This window comes from Pelophylax lessonae (assembly GCF_965119305.1).
Source record: "Pelophylax lessonae genome assembly, chromosome: 2".
Lineage (NCBI taxonomy): Eukaryota > Metazoa > Chordata > Amphibia > Anura > Ranidae > Pelophylax > Pelophylax lessonae.
The window spans coordinates 626,111,196-626,129,754 of record NC_138769.1 but is presented as its reverse complement, the minus strand read 5'-3'; the positions used below and the strand labels follow the sequence as shown (position 1 = coordinate 626,129,754).

The window sequence follows — 18,559 nt, the reverse complement described above, 5'->3', positions numbered from 1 at the left end:
AATATATCTAAAGAAAATGTTGTTAAGCCTTATAATTTGCCCTACATGGGCAAAGGAAAGGGTCACTTTAAGGCTAGACACCGCAAAAAATACCTGAAGTGGTTGGTTTCAACTATTGATACAGTGGAGGTCATTATTTAACCTTCTGTACCCGTGTGCTATTTTACAATTAAGTGCTGAAAATCAGGTATACATGCCAGGGCCCCTAGCTAATTAGTTAACTTGTGGAAAAAAAAAACAAAACAAAAAGGAGTAAGCTTCCACTTGTGGCTTTGTCCAGTACATTCTGAAAGTGAGTGCAGTTGAAGTTGTATGGGTTTGGGTATAGCCAACTTCTGTATTTAAAAAACAGTGGAACAAGCTTTAATCCTCTATATTGCCAGGACCCCCAACACAAGATATATTCTTTCATTCCCATGGTGGCCATGACAGGCACATTGTAACTGAGATACCACAATCATTGGTGTGAGTTGTTCTAGAGGTCCTATGGAGAATCTGCTAGAAGGCATAAGAATGTTTTCTGCCCTCAATTTTGGCATTTGGCAATGGCTGCTCAGCTGAAAAAGCAACCTAACTTGCCACAGCTGCTCTGAAACTGGAGGGTAATTGAATTTCTTGGTTACCAAACAACTTTCAAGGCCAAGCAAAAACTGGACATGCCAACACAATGTAAAAAAGTAAATCTTAGAGCATTTTGTTCTCCAATTCTTGAGGTCAGTGTCCCCTACAGAGACTAGTGTGGTTTTATTATAACCAGTTACACTGTGCACAACCACACCTACGGCAGAAGTCACTAAAGCACAGCTAACAGCCACAATGTCAGCTATCTGTACAAATCCATATAATAAAAAATACCGGCAAAAAACACAAACAAGAAACTATGCAAAACTTCACTGGTAACACTCATTGATGAAACCACTTATAACCCATACAGTATGTGCAATAATAGCCAACAAGCTATTAAAAAGACAGTTGTGAAATCTCGATGTACAGTTCAGTGCACTGTTGTCATGACAGCCTCCAAGAGAAGATATTATAGAGTACGACATTGGGTACAAACACATCAGTGGCTTTCAGACATGAAAACATTGGAGAAAAAAAATATCAAAAACTTTATAAATCTCTTAGGGAACAATTAGAGCACATGTTTAGAAAAATAGATCTTCAAATGTACTAGCTAACTTCACTCTCTCTAAAATGTCTATCTTTTCCCTCTCTTGTTTCCAACTGGGGGCTTCTTAAGCTGTAGCAGCTGTGATCCGGTCCCAAAATTGGTAGATGAGGGGTTAGATACTCCGAAGGTTAAACCAGCTGATGCAGTGATGCCGGGACTGCTGAAGTTAAATCCAGATGTAGATGAAGTGCCAAATCCTTGAGGGGATAAAATAAATTTGAAACCATTAATTTAAGTGAGAAAGGGTTTCCATTTAAATAACTCTATCCTAGCCAAGACATTATACAATATACCTCCACATATCTGGACTGTGGAATGGCTACATTAACTGGTGTGAGTCGCACAAGTGACAAAACATCACAGTACAGCAAGAAGTTATTTAAAGTGAACCCCTCACTTAAATATAGTTTCAACCTAGGCTGATAGACCTGGGAAACAGCTGGTCTTAAGTCTACTGATCCGTCTTGTCCTTACAAAATCTTTTGTGCCCAGTAAAAATGCACATGAGGCTCTGTGTCGCCCTGCCAAGTACCTGACAACTTTGTGGGAAAATAGGATTAGCATGACAGATTTCCAGTTACACATATTTAAGTGGCAGGTTCACTTTAAATCCTAAATGGTAACGTTAAGGAGGCGAGCTGAGTACACACATGGTATTAAAGGAAATTAAACTGACTTAAGCTTTCGTTCATTACAGATCAGTGATCACTTTTGTAAATGGAATATATGGCACAAACATCAAACCCTTTAGAAACTTTTTTCACATCAGTTTAGACTTAATTCTTGAACTACACTGTTAAATTTTGGCTGTTGCAACGACATACTCTCAGATGACTTTTGTGAGCATAAAGGATTCTATTAATTCTGGAAAGTGTTTTGAGGGTAAAATTACTTCATACTCAATTTCCATTATCCTGAAGATAGTTTGGTTTTTGGTTTATATTTTACTAGTTTAAGGCTGAACTCTTGTCCGATAACAAAAAATACTAGTTTATTGAAAAAAATCAATATAGTATATGCCCTAGAATCCATTGTTATAGCAACATCATGTAAACCCCTGTACAGCAGCACTGAGATTAGCATAGGTATGGTTTGTACTCAGACACTAAGGCACAGCTGTATGCCCATATGGCAATGTGCCAATCATAACCCTGGGGGTCAGGGAGTTGACCATGCTGTATCACGTACTGACATGGAGAAATGGTAGGTCACCAAACTGACCGTGCAGCATCTCAAGCCTGTAAATCTCAAGAGTGGCTGGATAAAAATTACAAATCCTTTGGCAAGAAAAATGGCTACTACTTACGCATTTCATATGCAGATCCAATTGCTTGTCAAGAGTTGTTTTAATGCTGCATTCCTTTTTAAATGCACATAACTGACCATAACAAAAAGGTAGGTGGTCTTTAAAGCAGAGCTCCACCCAAAAGGGGAAGTTCAGCTTTAAGGACTTGTTCCCCATTCCTCTTAAACAAATGGCACTTTTGAGGAGCAGGGGGTGAGCAGGTACCAGATTTTGACAGGTACCTGTTCCCACTTCTGTTCCAAATGCCGCAGCGCTCAGCAATGGAAGTTCGCCTTCCTCCCTCCCACTGCAGTCTTCCGGGACACCGACCAGTTCCAGAAGACTGAATTCACTCACCATGCGCAGCGTGACCTGCGCATGTGCAGTTGGCACCCAGTTGTGAAGCTGCAAGCTGTCACAGCCGGGTGCCCATAGTGAAGATGCGGGAAGTGAAGACAGCAGATGAGACCGCTTGGGGTGAGCTCACTGCTGGATCCTGGGACAGGAGAGTGGCTGTTTTTCTTTTTTTTAAAGTCAGCACCTACACTTTTTGTAGCTGCTGACTTTCATTTTTACCACAGGTGACTGGAACTCCTCTAAGGTTAGTCAAAAAAGATAAAAGGCAGAGGCAAGGTTGGACTGAGAAAACAGTTTTAATATTGTACTGTAGATAGTATTGTAACATTCAGTAGCGTGCTATAAAGTCTCTCTCGAAGTCATCTCTCTCGAAAGATGATCTTGAAAAGTTGTTTTAGCCTAGATATGTAAAAAAAGAATAAAAAAAACTGAAAAAAATAAAAAAAAAAGCCCCCTCCCAATAAAAAGGCACAGATTTCCAACACACAGAATATACTCTTTTTATAACATATCTGCAGCTTGGACCATTTTCAGCAGGTGTGCACAATGAGAAAGTATCGTGCCATGTGGGGGTGAGATTGAGTGGTAGTGACACTTTTCTGAAATGAGCACTCCGTATCATATGCAGCTATTGCGATATGTCATGATTAAGTCTATATAACTGGATACTGACTCTTTCCTTTATGGTGGCAGAAAGGAAACCAACCTTGAGCTGCATGTATACATCAACAGAGCCAGGTTTATTGTGGTACAGTGGTGCTTCAGAGATGCCAGCAGGCTGGAGAAGTCCCTTCACCATCAGCTGTTGGTGACACCTGCTTGTCTATGGCAAGTCTTTATATCAATAGTTGACAGCAACTTATGGTGAGTTTAGAGTTGTTCACTGCCTCCAGGACTATACAGCATGCGCCCCTAGGTGCCTGCTCACTATTTTACCTCAGACTGAAAAGATTCAGCATTCCCTAACAAAATGCAGAGGAAAATCTCCTCCAAAAAGGGAAAATATAACAATTGCAAGGCAAGGTTTCTAATATCCCATGCTTAAGTTGATCTCAATTACACCCTTTCCCTGTGGGCCAGTGAGAAACCCTATAAAAATTCATGGCCAATCACATGCTGCTGGCACCTAGAAGTCCTGCTAGTGTCCAAGGGACAGGTAACCATCTTTACAGAAGTAGCATAGCCTTCAGCAAGATGCAGTGCACTAATCAAAATGAATTCCTCTGCACCAAATTTTTAGTCATCACATAGCATGAGAACTCCAGTTGTGCATCCTTGATTTAGAATGTCTCAGGTAGGTGAACCATGGTGTATTCAGAGGGTGCCCACTTTCAATGGTTATTATACCATTTAGCTGTGGGCCCATTTACACAAGAGTGGTAATGTCTAGCTTGCTGTCTTTTGTAGTTTAGGAAATAAAAGGTATATATATATATATATATATATATATATATATATATATATATATATATATATATATATATATATATACATACATACATACATACATATATATACACACACACACACACACATATATATGATACTTTGAAAAGTTAATAGAGCCAGGTCTTACGGGAAGTGTTCTGACAATATGCTGAAGTTTGTTCTGCACTTTTCTGCTTAAGTAAATTGTATGTGCACCTTTAAACGTTCATAGCAATGCATTTGTGTATTAAATTGCACAGAATAATGCAATTGTTTCCAGCCAGGTGAACAGGTCCTGATGGCCTTTTTTTTGTAATTTTTTTCTCCCTTTTTCCTATGTACAAATGTCACCTGTGTTTTTTCACTAGATTCAGATTTTCACTTTGAAAATCTGAATCTATATGCTTAAGTAATTATAACAGTGCTGCCAATATGTTTTTTTGTGCTTGTGTTCTCTTCCGTTTAGAGCAAAGTTGTCAACCTAATGTTAGAATGTAATGCTCCTGTAAAGGCTGACCTGTCTTCTGCACAAACTCATGGCTGACATGTCCATGCTGTGGAAGGTTGGAAAATTATTATTAAAATTTTAATTATTAAATTTTGTTTTTAGTCCCCAACAGAGCTCAAACTGGAATAGTGGTTGACCTCACAGCCTGTCACTTCTGCATTAACTGGGAGAGAATACAAGTTAATATTAATGAAAAAGATTATCATGAAATCCCTTAAAGTGAATGGTAAGGCTACTTTACTACAATTCTAAAGTGGAGATTTACACTTCAGGTTGGCCTAAATATTAGAAGAATCCAGAGCCACCAGTATTCTTCCTTTTACTTACTAGAAGATTATTTTCTTTGAGTCCATTTAGGAAAACAGGAATTCAGAAGCAGTTGGGTAAGAATGCCACCTATAGGAGGTTGAAACACTGGCAAGGTCTCAATGTTGTGAAAAAACATACACAGAGCCATTAAAAAAATAAAATAAAAAAATAAACAGATGAGCAGACCCGTGTCCCTCAGAGAAAGATTTTTTCAGCAAGTAGAGAAATCTTATTCTTGCCACCGACAACTGAGGTCACAGGAATTCAGAAATCAGTTGGGTTGTCCAAAAACAGTCCAACTGGGGGAGGAGAACAGCCAAGAAGGGGCCAGATGAGGCGAAATCTCCTTCAAAACAAGGAAATCTGCCAAAAACTATGAGAAATCATGAATCACCATGGAGAAATACTCTACACAAAGGAAACCAGCAAAAAAAAGATGTAACAGGCAAATACCCAAGTCTGAAAGCAGCCTCAAAATCTAGTGCGGAGAAGGCTGCTAAACCAAAAAAACTGTTACGTAGGGACTATCTCAAGCAGTGGGGAAACAAGGAATCTTGATTAAAGTCATCAACGAAAAAAAAATCAGCAGTGCAACAAGAATCAAGGGAAAAAAAAACTCAAAGGAATGCTGGGTAGAGAAGGTGTTATACAGAGGCTGGTTTACAATTTGTGCTAGTGTCCCAATCTCCTGTAGGCTCAGTATAACCCAAAGGTCTCTGAATTCCTGTGGATGATGGAAAAATAAGGTCCATCATTTTTTTTTTTTTTTTTTACAAACAAGCTGTTTAGTTTAAATACAAACCTGCACTGAGGCTTCCTGATGGTTTATTTGCAGTTCCAAAGCCAAAAGAGCCGGTGCCAGTTGAGTTGCTTCCGAAAGCCGAGCTACTTCCAAATCCTAGTGGGACAGCATTAGACAGAACACATGTAACAAAGCTTACAACACAAAGATGGCTAACAGTAAAAAAAACAAAAACCTCACGAGCAGCTTACATATACTAATAAAAACATAACATTCCTCAACAACGAGCTTTACTTTCGCTTCCTGAAAGCCCACTGTGTCTAACACTACCTTAAATAAGATTTCAAAGAAAAGCAAAATAATTGATAGGATATGGTATCATGGAATAATATGGAGATCTCCATCTGTAAAAGCAGTTCCCCCAAATCCCATGGTTACTGACAGACTAGAATTGCAGAATATCTATGGACGTGTTTGATTGACGAGATTTCATCACCCAGTGGCATTGCCAGTGAACCCTGCAGCTGTAGCTCTGTCATTCAAAAAAATCTGTCAGCCAAGGTAAGGGTAAAGTCTTAGGAGATCTTGGTTTTTCTTTAAAGCCCTTAAAGTAGAAAAACCGCCAACATAAATGAGAAAATTTACTGATGGACCACAAATATTTCATTAGGTTGTACAGGCATACATCAAATACAGTTATAAAGCTGACTGCCTCACTCCTTTGCTACATATTGTTGAATATGTCAGGAATCAGAAGAAAGGTGGAATTGCCAATTAAGTGGTAAAATCACTCAGCAGCAAGAGATAAAAATGGCCTGTGTAACCTAGATGGTATTACATTCAAGAACACTGAAAAAAAAAGTATCATTACCCTGGAATTTGCAAAAGAGTGCCTGCAGCTTCCATGGTCGCAAGGTGCTTATGAATCTGAATGCAAACTCAAGCTTCATACAGTATAAGCTTTTGATTCTCATTTTCATTTAGAAACCGGTTTTAAAAAGGTCCCAATTACAATGTGTAGCATCTGAAACATGAGACTAATGGGTCAATATGACAATTTAGTGGACTATGGGTCTTTTAGGAGCTGCACAGCTTTCTTAATGATCACAGTGACAAAAATCTGACAGAGGTCCTAACCTTCCACACTGCATTAAAAAAAAAGGTTTGAGCCACAGTTGGGAAAATGTGATGCATAATGAAAGTGTTTGTAAAGGTTTACATTTTTTTTTTAAAATAAAAAATGTTATACTTACCTGTTCTGTGCAATGGTTTTGCCCCCATCCTCCTTGGTCCCCGACGGCGCTTCTGGCAACTCCCCCCTGCTAAGTGCCCCCCATGGCAACCTGCTTGCTCTGGGGGGCATTTGTGTGTGCTCGCTCCTGAGCCGCCTGTGTCTATGAGACACAGAGTAAGGCTCGCCCCCCCCGCCCCCCTCTCACTCCTCACTGGCTGTGATCGATAGATGGCTCCTGCTGTGGTGTCTCAGACAATGAGGAGAGAGACACCTGGGACAGCTTCTGCTCTTGTGCACATTGCTGGATCAGGTTTAATTGAGTATAAGGGGCTGATGGGGGCACAACCCAGCATGAAGGTTTTTTACCTTCATGCATAGTGAATACATGAAGGTAAAAAACCTCCAGCCTTTAAAACCACTTTAAAGCTGAACTCCAGCCTTACCTTCATTCTTGGACAGTTATACAAGGGCTCTTCTCCTGTACTGAAAATGCTTACTTTGATTTCCCTGCACAATGTGAGCTTCTCATAGTGTGCATTAGACACTGCAGCAAGTCCGCCTCATTTTCTGGCTGGAGGATGTTCAGCATCATCTAGACCTCCCCAGTCTTACTGTCCCTGGCACACCTCTTTCATGCACTGTAATTCAATTCTTTCAACTGTGGAGGCTCAGCATCATGCCATTATCACATGTGAGCATTACCTAGGGTGGTCTGCATACAAATACACCCACTGCTCCAGATGAACATTCACCCATCAGTACATTTTGATATCTGCACAACATGTTCACTGTACGGTCCTGCCTGGTGTCGGTCTTTCTCCTGGAAACATCCCTGACAGGTCATTCTCTTATTGCACACTCATAATGAGGCCCTATTTATCCTTATGGATGAGCCATTTTCCGTAGGACAGCTAGAATAAAGTAGGTTTTGCCCATAGGAAGGAGGCTGAGAAATGTGCACACACTAACAGGAGCTATTGGGGAATTTTACAATTCTAAAGTTTGCCTAAAATAAATCTGACCTCTCCTAGGAGCACATAAGCAACATCTGCCTGATACAATGTACAAATGAATGCTTAAGGCTAAAAAAAAGATGCTTCCAAACTGGTATAAGAAGGTGAATGACACCTAAACATTGTGCTTAAATGTCACCATATGCGTCTGCCCCAGTTAGACTAGGAATGGCTAGGAAGATCTAGTTGGATGAAAGATGGAAATTTTTGACTACTCGTGTGACTTTTTCTGTAATAGTGATGAAGAAAGTAATGTACATACAAGAGAATAAAAAAATAAAACTTCAGGAAACAGATCTTTGACATTGGTAGCTAGATATTGTCTGCACTAATGTCAAGGACTTTAATTGGTTGGACAGCTATATTAGTTTAAAAAGAAGAGCTCACTTAGATGTAGAAAAATACAGCATGCAAACAGCAATAAGAAAAGCTGCAAAAAAAGATTAGTAAGCCATTTGTAACAAACAGCAATTTTAACATGGGCGCAGTTTAGGAAAAATTAATCAAATGCTACATACAATGTGCCAGTCCTTACTGATTCGAATTTTGGCTTATTGCTTTCTATCATTGGCTACAGTTCACTGGGAAAAGGTAGACTAATGCCTAGTGACTTATAGTATTGCGTATGAAATATGGAGTCCATCGACCGCTAAAACATAGCATACCTGTATTTATAAAAAAGCAAAAAAACTAAAAAAAAACAAACAAACATTTGCAAAGTAATCCATGCTCCCAGGCTATACTATAAGAGTATAGCATGGATGCCAAAAGATTGCCAATAGCTCTGCAGATTATGACACTGCCCAAACTCCAGTCTGTTTTTTAACACTGCTGCTATGTAGACAGACAGCAGACGAAACATTATAATTTCAGGCAAGTTCAGCAATTTATTGTTTGTGCACCCATAGAGTAATTAAAAAAAAAAGTGCCAGTTGCAGCGAAGTCAGTGCACAAAGATGTAAAAGCAGAAGCGAATTGTAAAATGTGCAGACTGAAAGAGTGATGTCATTTGCCATTGCATGTCATTGCCAGCGTTATACACAATCTGCTGTGTGAGCGCCAACTAGCATCCTCTCAGCCCTGTCCTCAGATAATTAAGAGGCTATTCAGCGAGTCTCAAATGTAAGGAAATTACACCAGTGGAATACTATGGAGTGTCATTTAAGTGACAACTCTGGGGCTGCTGATGTCCCTTCAAAGATGTTGGTGCTCAGCGGCAGTTTCAGATCTGTTCAATATAAAAATGTACAGGTAGATCGGATGCATTAAACAAGGCAATTTGAATATTCTATGTCAGGAGTTTCCACATTAAGATTAGATTATCTCAGGTAAGATTCTATGAAATTACCCAAGATTTGGAGATTTTAAATATCAACAAGCAACAGATCACCATTACAAAAAAGATCTGCTACCACAGAAGACCCACACAAAAAGATATAAATAACTGAAAAAACAAAAAAAAAAAGTGAATAAATGATAAAAAAAAAAAAAAAGGCAAAGAAAAAAAAAAACGGTCTAGGCTAATCCATTCGATGACGACATGTGTCCTTTGCACAAGCCTAAAAAATGAATGAACATTTCCTTTTAGCATGAAAACGTATTGGTGCTAGAGTACCAATTTATGCATAGGTGAATTCTTAGTTGAATAATAAATTAATAGATAGATGCACTAATAAAGTATATATGCAGATTTCCTAGCCCTTGTGTGCTAGAAAAACGGCAGGAATAAAAAAAAAACTCTCCTAAACTGAAAGTTTAAACCTGGCTCCCATAGTTCTAAAGAGAGGGATTGTGATTATGTGGTCGCAAACTAATTAAAATCTATTAAAAAGACAAAACACCAACCCCCCCCCCCCCACTTCCTGTCTGTGCACTCCATCTGAGAGAAGTCAGGTCACCACCTTGTGGACCATATTGGGATTTTTGTACTTTGCGTACTTAGGGTGATTGTAGCTATATTTGTTCCTCGCAGCAAAACAGTTGAGTACTCTCGGTGATGTGTGGTTATTTGCTCTAACAGTCCTGGATGTTCTGTGAGCTTTATCCTCCATTCACCCTATTGGACATCTACCTGGGGAACATCCGTGGTTGCAGTCCATTTCAAGGAATCCTATAACATCTTATGAGCTCTATTTGACCCTTATGCTGTACAGTAATTTTGGGTCAACATCATCTGGTGAGTGCAGTATTTATTTTGGGGTTGGTGATGGGACATACTCGCATCACGATCCACCTCATCATTTTGGATGTTTTACCCTGCACTTACCATTGGGACTTTTTTTGAATTTTTCAATTGTTTTTACCATTGATTTGGTTATCTATGCACTATATCACTTCTATTGGGAGCCGTCATAGTTCTCTTTAATTTAGCGCTGCACTTTTCCCTATTGATTGTAAAGGATAAACAAAAAAAAAACAAAAAAAACAAACCTGTTTCATTTACCTACTCATCGCAATGGTTTTACACAGAGCAGCCCCAAATCCTATTTTGGGGTCCCCTGACGGAGCTCCTGGCTCCTCCTCTTCTCCGTGTGCCACCACAGGAAGCCACGGGCTCAATCCCGAGCTGCACTGCCTGTGATCATAGACAGACAGAGCAGCTCGGCCCCACCCCATCACAGGATTTGATTGATAGCAGCAGAAGCCAATGGTTCTCTTTGCTATCAATCTGCCCTGGGAGGAAGGAGAGAGCCGCTGCTCTCGGGCACAGCACTCGGGCTCAGGCAAGTATAAAGAGGTGAACAGCAGGGGGCTTTTTTGTGCATCCAATATATAAATCCCTTTTTTTTCCCCCTCAGCTGCAACAAATAATGGGATTTCTGACTTACTGTAAAATCCATTTCTCCGATGTTCATTGACGGACAGCTCCTGATGATTCTTTACCATTGGGTTATACTGCCACCCATGGGAGTAGGACACTAGGCAGGATAAAGCTTCACTATGCCTATGGGCAGTCCCAGGGGGTATACACTCACTCTCAGCTATAGGCACTGCAGTCCAAGCAGTGTCAGAAGAAAGCCAATTCCACAGAAGGGGTGGTGCGGTGCCAGTCAATGAATATCAGAGAAATAGATTTTATAGCAAATAAAAAATCCCATTTTCTCTTTTGTTCATTGACTGACACAGCTCCTGATTCTTCTTAACCATTGGGACGTCCCAAAGCAGTGTTAAACATGAGGGGGGCGAATAACAGCAGAAAAAATTCCCAAGGTTAACCATAGCCAACCAAGTAACAGAGCTCAACCATAAACAACTGGAGTTCACCTGAAAAACAATACACCCTCAAAGAGGACAAGGTCCTCAACAGCAGCCAGCAAAACCTTGCTGCCAAAAGAAGCATTCACAGATCGCAACACAACCACTTTACAAAAAACTTTGTAAAAAGTGTGCACCGACGACCAGGTGGGCGCCTTGCAAAACCTGTGTTACCGACGCTTGAAGACGGAAAGCCCAGCAGACACTGAGCACCCTAGAAGAGTGCACCTAAACAGGGAAAGGAGGAACCTGACCCCTGATACAATAGGCCTGAACCACCGTCTGTGTGATACATCTGGAAATGGTCAAAGAAGAAGCAGACAACCCTTTGTGTGGTCCATCTGTGAGCAGAAAGATAGTCTGACTTCCTAAAAGACTCTGTAGCTGCCAGGTACACCCTAATTGCCCGGACCACATCCAAGACATGGAAGGCAATTTCCTTCAGATGTTTAGGCCTGGGACACTGGGAAGGCAACACGATGTCTTCATTTAAATGACAGAGACCACCTTAGGAAGGAATGACGAACAGAGGCAAAAGCACCACCTTATCCTTGAGAAGCACCATAAGGTGAACGACAGGATAACGCTGTCAGTTCCTACATCCTACATGCAGAGGTGATAGCCACCAAAGAAGGCCACCTTCTGGGGCAGCGTAAGCAGGGAAATCTCCCGAATATTTTTAAAAAGAGAAGCTTCATTAGAGCTGAAATCACCACATTAGAATTTCAGGGCGGCAAAAAAAAAAAAATAAACACCTCTCGTAGCCTGACCGAATAACTTGGTGGACCCACTTGACCTGTACCAGGAAGGTCCACGATCCGGAAACCAACGACGATGCCCCCCCCCCCACCCCAGATACGGGCGAGGGTGCCCCTTCATGCAGAGGCAGCCTTGTCCGCAGATCTGAAAGAGCCCGCTCGTGGCTTGCCAGACCAGGTCCTCCTGGAATCTCTGTGGAGGCCCTGACTTTTGATCCCTAATCTTGAGCTCCTGAGAGACAAAGAGGCCACTTAGGAGCCGACGAGAATGGCCCACATCTACGGACGGGGCTCCTTGCCTTTGGTGGCCAGCGGAAAAAGAGTACTCTTCCCCCCGTGGGACCCTGAACGATGTAATCCAAGAAGCTCCAAACAGGCGACCCCCTACAAGAGGGGGATCAGATAAGGCCTTCTTAGAAGTCTAGTCCACAGACCAGCGTTTCAGCCAGATAAGCCGAAGGGCCACTGCTGATACAGGCAGCCTAGAAATCAAAGGAGCCGCATCCAAAGAGGCGTCCCACACAAACTGTAGCTCCTGGACCAACCGGATCTGCCAGCTCCACAAAGACAGGGGGAAGCTATTTTCTCTCCAGGTCCCAGCGTAAAAGCTTAGCCCACTCTGTCAATATTTCACGACACCAGGGCAATAGTAATTACCGGCCTAATTGCAGAACCAACCACAGAGTACATATGGCAGGCCAGAGCATCTGCCATTTTTATTAGCTGAACCTGTAAAGGTCGGGGACTCCTCAACCGGGATGAAGGTAACTCAATTTGACCTGGAAAACTACAGGTGGGACCGCCCACCTTTTACGCAGTAAATCTTCATAAGGATACCGCAAACAAAAAAGCAACCACTGCGTTTGACAACCCCATTGTTTGTGACAATATTGTCCCGGAAAGAGGGCCTGTGGGTGCCAAAAAGAACAGGTGCCTCTGATGCGGCATCAGCCACACTCTCCAAATCAGCCACGCTTCTACAAATGAAGCGCCCCCCCACAGCATCACCCGGTCCAAGGGAGATGCCAAGCTGACCATATGGCCCAGCAGGTGCAAGCCGTGGCCCAATTGCCCAGATCCTCAGCCCGGCAGATGCCCAAAAGGAAGAGTGGGGATTTCAGCTACATGCACTGGGGCGGGCCGAACGCCCCCCCCCCCCCCCACAGTGGCGCCCGACTCGGCCGCAAGGCCTAGTAGGCCGCAAGCCGAAAGACCCACAGTGACCGAAATTTTAGAGGTGCTGGGGGAAAGGGAGGGGAACCCCGGGGTCCGATCATCCCAGGGAGGGGGACCACGTCCACCCCAAAACCCTCCAGGGCTAGTGGAGGGGTGGGGCAGCTACTTACAACACCAGGAACAGGGTGGGCACCGCTCTGGACACCGCTCCATCGTAATGTGGGTTCAGTCGGCCAGAAGGAAACGCTACGGCTCAGGCCGAAGCCAGTTCGTATGCGTCCTCGCGAGAGGTTTAACTTGCAGGCCAGCTCCTGTCCAGTGGGGCTATGTTGCGGCCGACCTAGCACGGAGCTGCGGTCTGCACGCATTCGCTGGCCAGGCTGGGGCGACCCTAAGGATATAGATTATCCAGTTCGTCACCCAGTCCGGCACTTGATTGTAGTTCTCACAAGAACAAAGTAATAAAAAGGAGGACAAAAATTCCATTTAAAATGAAAAAATTGTCAGGACCAGAGATCCCAGCAAGGAACTAGGTCCTTATGCCTGACTAGGCAGAAAAAAAAAAAAAAAAAAAAAGTGTGTCTATAGCTGAGAGTGGGTGTATACCCCCCCCCCCCACCCCCCCCGGGACTGCCAGTAGGCGTAGTCAAGCTTTTTCCTGCCTAGTGTCCTACTCCTGTAAGGGGCAGTATAACCCAATGGTTAAGAAGAATCAGCAGCAGTGCCTGTCAATGAACGAAAGAGAGGTATTACTGAGTCATTGGTTGTTCCTGCTCCTTAACCCACTATTCACTGCTAAACGCAGGCACAAAAAACACTAAATTAGCTTTTTTTATCCAGTGTTTGTCTTTTTTTTTTTTTTTTAATTCCTCGTGAGAGGAAAAATACGAAATTTGTCACCTGAGCAGGAACAGATCGTCCAGTGAGGACACTTGTTTGGGTGGCAAAGGTCTAGGGGGCATTTTCCTCACTCTTGAGAAATTTATTTTAACTTGTGTATACAGGACAGGAATACACAACAAAAAAAGAACACAGATGGCAAAAGAAGAAAAAAATCCTGTCAGGCATTTTAACCATTCTCTACGCTTTCAAAATATTTTATAAAAAATTTTTTGTTTGAGAAATACTTATTCAGAAAGAAGAAGAAATCCCATGTATTCATGCCTTTCATTTAGATACGATGCCTAATCTGGCAGTATCATCACATTGTAAACACTTTATTCCTATATGTGCTCATAGATTTACAGTTTTCTCCTATTTTGAAGGTTTGTGGATGGGGCCCTAAATTAACAAAAAAGCATGATGAACAGATACAGTAAAATCAGGGATGGGCAATTCCAGCAACCAATATTTCTAGGCCAATCAAAGCAAGCACATTTTAAAGAGTGGGCAAGGTCAGTAAGACACAGAAGAGTGAAGAACAATTAAAGCAGAAAAAGAAAAAACATAATTGAGAAAAAATTTTGGTATATACTGCAAATGTTACAGGCAGGCCTTTTAAGCGTATTTTTCGTAAAGACTTGGGTTTTAAAAAGGGAAAAGATGTGTATATGTATATATATATATATATATATATATATATATATATATATATATATATTTATTTTTTTTTTTTTTAATTAAAAAAGTGCATTCATTAAATGTAAACATTAAATTATTCATCCAAGCAATTCTTGATAAGTATTTACACAATATTCTGAGTATTGCTTTAACAATGTGTACCCAAGTCACTGATCTAGGTTTTACTGCAATCGCAACTGCCAGCTATTCAGTGAATAAAAAGAAAGAGTCCTTAGTAATAGCTGTCGGATTGTGTGGTTGTGAACGACAGTAAGCTGGAGAGAAAAGTGGTCATTCACAAATCCATAAAAACACACAACACAATCCAGCTACTACTCTCACCTGAATAGCTGGTCTCTGTCATTCCTTTTAGTACAATTAAATACTTTAAGAACAAAGGTGGTGGCAGAGGAAGCACAGGGGTGCAAGATTAGAGGATTACGAGTACTGCAGAATGCAGATGAAGTGGTAGCTCTGTATTCTCTGGAGTATTCAATGATTTTCAACTTCTGGCGATTCTTCTGTTCAAACCTCAAAAAAGAAGTAAGGAATTCTATGCATGTAAGCTATAGGTGTAGCTTTTAGTAGTAAATTATTCTATAATGTTGAAGACATTTTGTAGCCTATACAAGCCAATTCTTCAGTTCAAACTGAAGCTGCGACTTGGATGAGTTACAAAGCATCTTCAACGTTACAGAACAAGTTCAGTCTAAATGGGACTAATGACTACTAAATATACCATGACCTGAATAAATGAGGACATTCACAAATAAAAGCTACAGGTGATTTGAATTGATTGCAACATTCAAAAGGGAAACAAAAGCTACTACTGGCATTTTTTTCCATTTTGAACCACCACTTAGGATTGTTGCTTAGTGGGGTGGTGCACAACTTCCTCAGAATGAAGCATCAGAATCAAAAGATGCCTATAGCATACCTATGGCAGACTGACACAAGAGTGTAGCCTGACTGCAATTCAAATCCTACATGTGGCTGCCTGATTAGCAAACTGTTCTTCAAAGAAAAAAGTTCAACACATGACTTTTCCCTTTCAACTAAAACCAGTAGGTGAAATTCTGATTTGCAAGTCACTTTGTTCACACAAGCATCTGCTAGTAAAACTTTAAATTAAGAGAATTGAAAAAAAGGTACCTCCAATACTTGAAGAGCCCAAGCCAGCTGGTTGTAGACCAGAACTCATAGCTGAGCCGAAAGGTGCTCCAAACCCAACTCCTAGTGAAGGCCGAGGCCCTAATGTGAAGAGTAGAAACAAAACAAAACAAAAAAAAAAAGGCAACGGAAAAAAAGCTTTTCTTATTTGCAAAAGTAAAGAAAACTTAAGAAGCAGCGATGTGAAACCACTAGAAAAACTTTACACACCTAGTTCCTGCATTAGCCAGTGGTAGTCAAATTCCGCTGGGCTTTGTGTATGATGGTGAAGATGTTTCACTGCTCCAAATGGCTTCTTCAGTTCGGTTTATTCATTTTAACTGGTAAGGCCACTTGGATGAGTAATGAAACGTCTTCAACATTAAAGAACAAGGTTATCTAATACGACTATCTACTACTAGCTAGATGTAGCATGACCTGGATAAACGTGAACCTTCACAGATCATGTTCCTGCGTTATTTCCACCATGTAACAAAGCTAATCCTTATATACAAATGATTTGATTCTAACTATAATTTTACACTTGCAGAAAGAATACAACAAAACAAAAAAGTGTTTATTCAATTTATTGGTCAGTTGTAGCAAGTCAATGACTGATTCACAAGACAATGCAGATGTTTCTTGTAGTACCGTAGGTTAAAAGCTGGAAACATTGGGAAACACAAGATGATTTTAAAAATAGGCAAACTTAGTACCTGAAAAGATTTTGGCTACGTCCAGCACATTCATAAAAACCAAAAATTTGGAGAAACATCTCTACCCAACATTAGAATTACAAATAGACCACACTTGAATTCAATATGGATTTGTCTACCCTTGCCAATAAATATTAGATTGTCAATATATATCTCTTAAACCTCCTGAATTTAGGACACCTGGTTGATGAACACATTGTCCATCCACTCACTAGGGGAACAGGGTTGCAGACTGGGCTATCTCTCATCTGATAAATTATTGTTTATGTTTAGATTAACATGAGCATCCTTAGAGCCGGTTCACACTGGGGCGACTTGTCAGGCGACCTGGTCGCCTGCCATAGATTAGCACAGGACCCATTCTAATAGGAGCGTCACAAGTCGCTCCAACTTAGAAAAAGGGTCCTGAGCTACTTTGGGGCGACCTGGAGCGACCTGCATTGACTTCAATGATATGAAGTCCGTGCATGCCGCTCCGGGGTCACGGTGCGAGCTGCGCACCGCGACTTCACAGGTCGCCCGGCAAAGTCGGGTCGCGCCTATGTGAACCGGAACTTAAAATCCCCTGGGTAAGTTTGGATCTCATGTCACTGCACTTTTACATTTTTTTTAAGCACACAATTGCTACAAAGTGTGAACCTCTGCCTGGCATGGTTGTGCTTTTACTGTACCATGTTCGTACCAAACATTTTCTAATTATAAAAATGGCAAAGCACTTTTATAAATATATATATTTTCAGTTTTGGAAATGGGGGGCTGCTTATATGATGATATTTGCTATCGTTGCTCATCCTACTTTCATCATTGGGAGTAAGTTGGAGCAATGGGGTATATGTCCATCCCCAGCATTACATCATCATTACCAACACACGATGCATAGGAAGATAGGCTCCTATGGGTTGTTATCTGAAGCAGACTTTACAACCCTGTTCCACCTAGATATAATAAGGCCACAATTCTTTTTGAAATTTCCAAGCTTTTTCTACAAGGGGTTTCTGTTTATTTTGCAAATAACACATTGGGTTTGTGTTAATTAAAAAAGTGCCAATAAGGCCCACTGGACCTCCTCTATGAGAAAGCAAGGCTCACTCACAGGATAACCTGATTCAAACTGCCACTTTTATTAGATTTAAAATAGATAGCTATAATAAGAATATTTCCTCCAGAGCATCTACAATTGGTTTTATTACCAACAAAGAAACATCAGTCTTTGCAAACAGCATACGTATAACACTGCCCTACTTGCTACAATACCAACGTCATTATCTAAACTAAATGCAAAAAATAAATACAACAAAATTGATCATACTGCATAGTATGATTACTGGGAACTTAGGCTGGCCATACATTACTCATGTTCATTCAGCCAGCCGACAACAACTGAGCCAATTTCCCCTTTGTATTCTGACAGTGGGGCTCCCCCATCAGAATCCACTGATCACAGGTAAAGCCCACTGTTTTGAGTTTGATATATACAATAAATTAATGATTTTCTCCACCAGACTAGTTTTCACAGAAACAGAAATCAGGTTGTGTTTGAGTGGATGCTTCTCAAACTAATGCCTTGGTAACAAGTACACAGGCTGTCCTAAAACAATGGGAACATAGATACCATTATTGTATTTTAGTTTAACTGTTGTCCAGTCTATTGTGTACCTGTCGTAAACAATACCCGACATATATAACCTATGGCATGTATGATACTAGAGTTCCATCTTGAGAGAGAATTTGAGAAAGTTTCCCCCATTAGGCTCAGTTTTCCAATAGGGACAACACCCATGTGGGGATGGTCTGTTATTCAGTAACTATGGTAAACAACATGAAATATAAAAGGTTGTCAGGCAAAAGCTGGACAGGACTCCATTATGCCTTAAGATCAAGGAAGAAAGGTCTGT

The 18,559-nt window shown here is 41.1% G+C and overlaps 1 protein-coding gene across 1 annotated transcript in view; it reads right to left on the bottom strand.

The window, feature by feature from the left end:
• Positions 1-703: 703 nt before the first annotated feature.
• NUP58 (nucleoporin 58) overlaps positions 704-18,559 on the bottom strand; it is an 88,193-nt gene continuing 70,337 nt past the window's right edge. Inside the window, exons 13-15 of the mRNA XM_082245583.1 lie at positions 15,952-16,050; positions 5,864-5,959; positions 704-1,371 (exon numbers count right to left, since the gene is read on the bottom strand). Of these exons, the coding sequence (XP_082101709.1) occupies positions 1,202-1,371; positions 5,864-5,959; positions 15,952-16,050 (365 nt within the window). The 3' untranslated portion in view covers positions 704-1,201. The remainder of the gene's footprint in view (positions 1,372-5,863; positions 5,960-15,951; positions 16,051-18,559) is intronic.